Source organism: Topomyia yanbarensis, chromosome 3 (assembly GCF_030247195.1).
Source record: "Topomyia yanbarensis strain Yona2022 chromosome 3, ASM3024719v1, whole genome shotgun sequence".
Lineage (NCBI taxonomy): Eukaryota > Metazoa > Arthropoda > Insecta > Diptera > Culicidae > Topomyia > Topomyia yanbarensis.
This window is the reverse complement of record NC_080672.1, coordinates 74,388,232-74,395,364: the sequence shown is the minus strand read 5'-3', so window position 1 is coordinate 74,395,364 and position 7,133 is coordinate 74,388,232. Positions and strand designations below refer to the sequence as shown.

The window sequence follows — 7,133 nt, the reverse complement described above, 5'->3', positions numbered from 1 at the left end:
ATTAATTATCGTCACAAGCGTATACCTAATTTTAAACTTGTAGGATTAAGTTATAATAAAACTATTAATACTTATAACACGAGTTTGCATATCAGGTGCCTCTGGTCATTATAAAACTCTCTATACGATGATACGTAAAAAGTTTTCCCAAATTGCTCCGAGGACCGAGTACATTTAGTTTTGCAGGTAGTGTAACAATACTTTATAAACTCGTTCGCTTTACCAAGCAACTTGTATGAAATCTTCAGTAGAAAATAATATAAGCTTGAAATAAGCTACCACCATCCACACAACACCTGTGCAAATCAAATCAATCGCAACAACCTGTGCAAATCAAATTAATCTCACTCGCAATGCTGCTTGTAAGACGAAAACAAACCAAAGATCACACGCCAGTGAATACACGCCAGTGAAACCACGCCAGTGAATACACCACAGCGACTCTGGGGCGCGCGCGGTGGTGACTTTATCTGAGCGCACCACAGAGAATTTAAAGAGCAAGAGAGCACGGTTATCTCGCACCCAACTACCTCAACACCAGCGCACACTTGAAATCGGTCTATACAGCTCCGAAAGAAAGAGCGTTCTGCTTTTTTCTGTGGTGTGTGATCATTGTATCCTCTGTGTAGGCATCACACTTACGCGCCAGTGCATCACTAGGGTGAAATGCCATCACTGCCTACTAGTAGAATCAAAATACTATAGGCTGAGTGGAAATGATCCTCGTGAAGGGGAAATGAATCAATGAATTTATTGAACGTAAATAATAAACTTTCTTTGTGCAATTTAGTAACAAATAAGATCTACACAGAAAAAAAAATGTTGGTGAAAATAAGAGTTTTCCGCTCTTAGCAAAAAACAACCAACGCATACTCTTAGTTTAAAAATAAAATATTTGTTTTGAGTACTATTCCTCATTTGCTTAAAAGGAAAACTTTTACTTTGATTATTATTCTTGATTAATTTAAAAGTTTTACTTTCAACCTAATAGTTGACGTTGGTTGTTTTTTGCTAAGAGCGGAACACTCTTACTTTTACCAATATTTTTTTTCTGTGTGTACCTACCTACACATACGCCTCAAACATTAAACCCAAGCGCACAAAGCAAAATGAATGAACGCTGATGATGATGGGTAGAGCGAAAGAGACAACTAATACCACGACACTATGTTAACCGTGTTTGCAAATGAAGCTCGCATGTACAAACTATTTTGTGTACGAATAATTATACATAAAAGTGTGCTGGAAACGAACACAACACAAAAGATAGCACACACTGGGTAGCGTACCACCACAGGCAGTGGAACGGACTTCTAACTCAGCTACACTGGCTGCGAAAATACACAGCGCAGTGATCTGTTTCGTCTGCTGTTCAACCAGCAACTGAGCTGGTGCGGCGAAATCCGTCCGTTTAAATAGTCGATAATGACGTCATTCATAGAAGCGTAGCGCGCTAGGTACACAAATCTGTCGTGCAGGACTAGGGAAGCGCTATCTTCTGTGTGTAAATGCACGATATTTTGACTAGGTTGTTCATTATTTAAATTTTTAATGCCATGATATCAAAAATCTTTGCGTTTATCTATTGGAATGTATTCTTAGAAGTATTTCGGGGGGATATGCGCAAAAAATTTGAAAATTTATCGTGAGATGGCTGAATTATATGCGTTTAAAATTGGACCACTTTTCGTTACATACCATTTTTGTAGAATTTGCAACGTACACCCCTATATCGAAAACAAAGACGTAGTCCTACATCAAAAGAAACGGGACCGAATCATTTCGTGAGGAAAACAAAAAAAATTGCTCTGCAAAAACCGGTCGAGGTTGGGTATTTCGTGAGGCAAAGAAACCAAACTCCTTTGGTTTGACTTTGCACCTGTGGTTGTAAATGAGCTGTCAGAAATCTTAATATACTTATCCAGCTGCGTTGGTATTGTGTCGTTTTGACGTTTGAATTGGGAGGAAAACAAATCGTTTACACGACGAATTGGGAGGAAAACAAACCGCATCTGGGCCTAAGGGGAGGGCGGTAGTATAAAAATGCGAAATCTCAGTGTGAAACGTCAGATATCTCAATTAGTACGTAGAAATCTACGAATTTTCATTAAAATTGGAATAACCCATTACATTTCGATCGGTGAGTGTTTCCAGTCTAATTCAGTTGGGTTGTTTTATTTATTTTTATTTTTTTCAATTTCAGTCGAATTACGCAATTATCATGGTGAGAACTCGTTACAGTCGTGATTCGCTGGTTGGGCCACAGCCTTGTCCAACTATCGCATTTGACGATGCAGGCCGATAATTTACAGGTTCTGCTACGATCACTGAAAAAAAATCCAAACGTTAATTCTATTTGCTTCAAACCGCTTAAAATTCATATGAAGAAGAAATGCTATTGTTATCTTCTATGTGTCAACTGTATAAACTATGTATGCACACATATAAGTTATATGTGCATATTGTTATAGAATGGGGTTTTATGTGCCTAATAGTTATGAAATGTGGATGTAAGATTAATATTTCTTGTTAATACACACATTAGGTTTATGTGCCAGCAAATAGTGTCCATATGCCTCCGTTAATTGCAAAAATCTATGTGTAAAATCAATAGGCATAACGTTTACTTTTTTTTGAGTGATCCTTCGCGGGTTAACTCGCTTGAAATAATTCTTAAGGATTTTTCACCCATTATTAAGATCAATATACCTATTGACATTACCTCATCGAGTAGTTGTGAAATGGATAAAAAGTACTCATTGTTAGAAACAAAAAATACCCATTTTTGACATGTCGAATAACTTTCGAAAATGGGCAATTTGAACACATAAAATGGGTAAAGTTTTTTACTGCAGTGTAATAGTTTCGTCCGCATTTTTTTTGACTGGGTAGTGTTTTTCAAAACAAATTTGAATGTACCCAGAAAGTGAGTGAAACTAAAAAGCGTGTATGTTTACAATATTTTACACAACAGATAGCCTTTTATTCCTCCCGGATTTTGTCATATTTTTTCTCGAATTCGGATCTGAGAGGTGAGTAATCTTGTGCATTCAATTTAAATTGGTCTAATTAAATACGAAGGTATTAATTGTTTTTGAAATTCGAATGTCGTTTGATTATCTTCGGTATCTTTCATCACGTTCATAGTCGCATAGTAGTGGCAATGCTTTTCAGCGAATTTCCTTGAGCGAGTGAAAAAAGCCAATCTACGTTTCAATACATTTTGATCGGTGAGTGTTTTCAGGCTAATTCAATTGGATTGCTTTATTTTTTTTTAATTTCAGTCGAATTACGCAACTATCATGGTGAGAACTCGTTCATTTGCGAAGGTATTGCCTCGCCCTCAGATACTGCTGTTACTACTGCTCCAAATAGTAACGGAGTCCCCAAAGGTGGATGCCATAGGGGATTTACCCGTCAGCAATATTCCAATCTACAGCGATGGGATCTATTTCGAGAAATTGAAGCCGGTAAAGATTCAGATCAGTACTTGGACGCTTCAAGCAGACTACGAGCTGAAGGAGTTTGTGGACGAGATTACACTCGCAAACGCTAGTGTCGATAAACTGATACAGGCCTGCCGGGAACTGAAAAGCAAGTTTTCCGGTAGCTGTGAGAGTATCGGGAATATTGTGGATCTGACACGAGAGCTAAACGATTTTAAGAGTTTACTGGAAAGTTTTTGCAAGGGAAACGGACGTCAAAAGAGGGGTATTTTGAGATCCTGGTTTGGACTGATGGATGACGATGATAGAGATGAAATAGATGGGAATTTTAAAAAGATTGACGAGCAAATCGATACGCAGACGTCGACGGTCGAGCATTTCTTTAACAGTACAAATGAAGCAATTGCAGCGCTCAGCGGTAACATGTTCAAGCTGGATCCAAAGAAACCTGGCACCATCGATTACACTCGTGAAGGTCAGTTACTGATAATGGATATCTTGTTGAACAAGATACTCAGGAAAAAGGAGCTGTTTATGAAGCTTCTCCAGTCGTCCAGCACGATGTCTCTTAGCGATGACATTGTTAGTCCCAATCGCTTGTTGAAAGAGCTTGAAAAGTTGCAAAAGATTCTTCCCGCGGGTTTTACCTTTCCTGTATCGTTGGATCTACGAGGGGTAATAAAAATGTACCCACTGTCGAAAGTAGTTGCACTTGTTGACGACTGCAAAATGAAGGTGAACATTTTACTACCGCTATGTGAAACTATTGAATACACTACACTAAAAGGAACCAGTGTTCCGACAATGGAGGCCGGTATTCTAAAGATGTTTCCTCTTGAAAATGATGTGTTAGTTTATAACGATGGGCGCAATCTCGGAATGGTGATGAATTATGCCGAGTACAAAAGCTGTAATCATTTGAACGATATTGCACTCTGTAACACACATCACTTGATAAAAAATCTCTCCTCGGCGGAAGATTGCATCGTGGCAACGTTTTTCAATAGAACTAACTTTGATTCGGATTGTCGTGTTAGTCGTCTACAGCTCAGACATCAGATATGGATCCAACTGGCTGATCCAAATCGTTGGGTCTATGCAGTACCAAATAGAACTATGATTGAGGTGAACTATGGTTTAACGACTAAAAGATTTGTCGAGATAGGAGGAGTTGGAATGCTTAAGTTGATTCGAATGTGTCACGTGAGATCACAGGTATTTAAGAGAAAGCTTTACGATTGTTTCATTCTTTTACGCATTTTGTTCCAGGACGTAATACTTCAATACGTACCGCAATTGGGTGGTACTGTTGAGCCGCATACTTTTGGCTTCCAGTTACCGGCTGTGGTAACCCGGGATCAGTCGCGCATCATTTCCGCTAGTGACAACAACAAGGTGATTCTTGCTGGCAAAAACACCGAGAGTGCAGTTCTCGAGCGAACGCACGTTGCTGGAATACATTACGAGCAGCCAGCATTTTCCCCATGGGCTATCGTGGGTATTGTGTGTGGTGTTTTCATCGTTACCTTCATCACGGTGAAAGTTTATCTGAAAATGGTAAACGAAAAGCAGCGCCAACAGCTGCTGATGGCACGTCTTCAACAGCAAGAATTGGGTGGACAGGATGGAGCCGATCTAAATAACAGTTTCCAGTCTACCGGTTCACCGAATACCTCTCAGCAAGCTTTCCTGCAGGCAACCGCTCCGTCGCATGCGCTTGTTACCTGAAACTGTGTACAAAACTGGGATCGCCGTTTTAGGAAATCGGCTCTTACACGAACAATACTATACTGAGGGAATTTCCATCGAGACCTCGATCCCATTTGAATTCAAATCGTTAATCCAGTTTTTGCATCAAAAGTACTCCCTGAAGAATGGAACAATTGAAAATCGTCCAATTAAGATACATTCTTGGGCACTGTTCAACTGATCCTTCAACAGGTGTGCATTATTGGACCGGTGTTAGACGATTTGTAGACAGGGTTTCTCAGCGAGTATTATCAATATTCATTGTAGTTACATTAGTATTGTCTCGTGTAAGGGCCGCTATTCTGAAACGAAAAGTATCGTTCCGGTATACTATACAGTAGTCGTGTTTGACGTGGCTGTAAAGACGAGTGCCTTACTGCCATATTCTCGGTTGCTAACATTTTTCGATTGTTTTTCGATTTATAGGCTGTGTCATAACTTTTCAAATAGTCATCACGCTTGCACGCTACCTTTACTTATTCTAATGGCGTTGTAAGTGGATAGGGAATTGTATATAGGACTGCAAATTCCTACAATAAATAGCTTTAAGTATTTTTACTATACGAACAAACGATTTATATTAAATACACCTATTTGCAAATTATAAGATTTTTGAAATTTGGAATATTCCCCAACTGTGAACGAATTCACAGCTTAAAATAGAAAGGTGATCAGCTTTAAGGACGATTCAGACGTTACATCAGCTTCCGTCAATGGAACGTAGCCGTTCCGTCAGGATAAGTTTAATACTTTTCTCTTGTGTCCGTTCACATGTACCGTACGTCAAAACGTTCCGTGCCGTTGATGTTGTGTGTGAATTCTTCCTTTTAACTGAATGTAACTAATCTTGACGTTCCGTACCGGTGACGGAAGTCTGATGTATCGTGTGAATCGTACTTTATTCTGCATTACGACGGACACACATTTGTTCTATCTTACTTTTAAAAGAAATTTAAATAGATACTCCAAAATCATGCTCGATCTAGCACGACATTCTACAGTTTCCTTAAACGCTTACCGAAAGAGCATCTTCCTCGATTGAACACAGCCAGCGAAAACTGGATTTACCTTTTTCAGATACACCGCTGAGCATTACTTTAGCTGGCCTCACTTTCCGCGCTACCTCTCCAACCTACTATAGTCTGTAGTATTTTATCTGACTTTTGATGTCAACAAATTTGTATACTTTTTGCAGTTCGTGGTCCGTGATTCTGCGTAATTCTCTTTTCTCTACTGTGCTAGAGATTTCACCAGTGTTTTACTAGACGCGAAGTTCTTTTTTAAACACATCGAGCGCTTGATAGTCTGCTTCCTACAACGCCGTATCATGGCCTTACAGAACAGGGAGTATCGGCAATTTGTATAGAGCACGTTTGGAGCGCCTCTTTAACTAAAGAACTTTAGCTGACTTTAGTTTGGTAACGCTGTATCCTTATGCAACGTGAGGCAAAACTATGTCGCCATTCGCCTTTGGTACAGAACCCATAACCCTTACCTTCCCACGGAACCAATCTGGGTACAAACCCCATTATGCCGTTTTTACTTGAACCCGGGGCTGGGTCGGGCTCCAACCTCAACCGCTGCCAGTTCACACATTGTGACAGCGGTTGGGGTTAAAGTCTGATTCAGTGTCGTTGCGAGCGGATGCGACATTAGTAAAGATCGAGTGGCATCTGTGGTCGTATATTGACCGGGATGCAAACTAAATCTTTTGATGCAGTTCATGGTTATTTTAGGTGACTTAAAATTATTCCATAATCTCTTCACGTATAAAATCAATAGTTTTTCAGTTGTAATTTTAGTTTACTATCCTTGATTAAGTCTATTTTTAAGTTTAAGAACTAAATAAATCTTTTTTTATTAATACTATACGAACTATACGAAAATTGGGAAATGATAAATAATCTCTGGAGTAATTTACTTAATGTATGTGGTAAA

The 7,133-nt window shown here is 39.2% G+C and overlaps 1 protein-coding gene across 2 annotated transcripts; it reads left to right on the top strand.

Annotated features, from left to right (window-relative positions):
* Positions 1–2,951: 2,951 nt before the first annotated feature.
* Positions 2,952–5,796, top strand: LOC131690438 (uncharacterized). Of its 2 annotated transcripts, XM_058976207.1 has the most exons (4): positions 2,952–3,032; positions 3,148–3,230; positions 3,285–4,661; positions 4,716–5,796. In XM_058976207.1, exons 3-4 carry the CDS (start codon positions 3,303–3,305, stop codon positions 5,172–5,174), a joined length of 1,818 nt encoding a protein of 605 aa, XP_058832190.1. In that variant the 5' UTR covers positions 2,952–3,032; positions 3,148–3,230; positions 3,285–3,302; the 3' UTR covers positions 5,175–5,796. The 2 variants fall into 2 exon arrangements, with proteins under 2 accessions (XP_058832190.1, XP_058832191.1); XM_058976208.1 differs by lacking the exon at positions 3,148–3,230 and having other exon boundaries at positions 2,957–3,032.
* Positions 5,797–7,133: the final 1,337 nt, after the last annotated feature.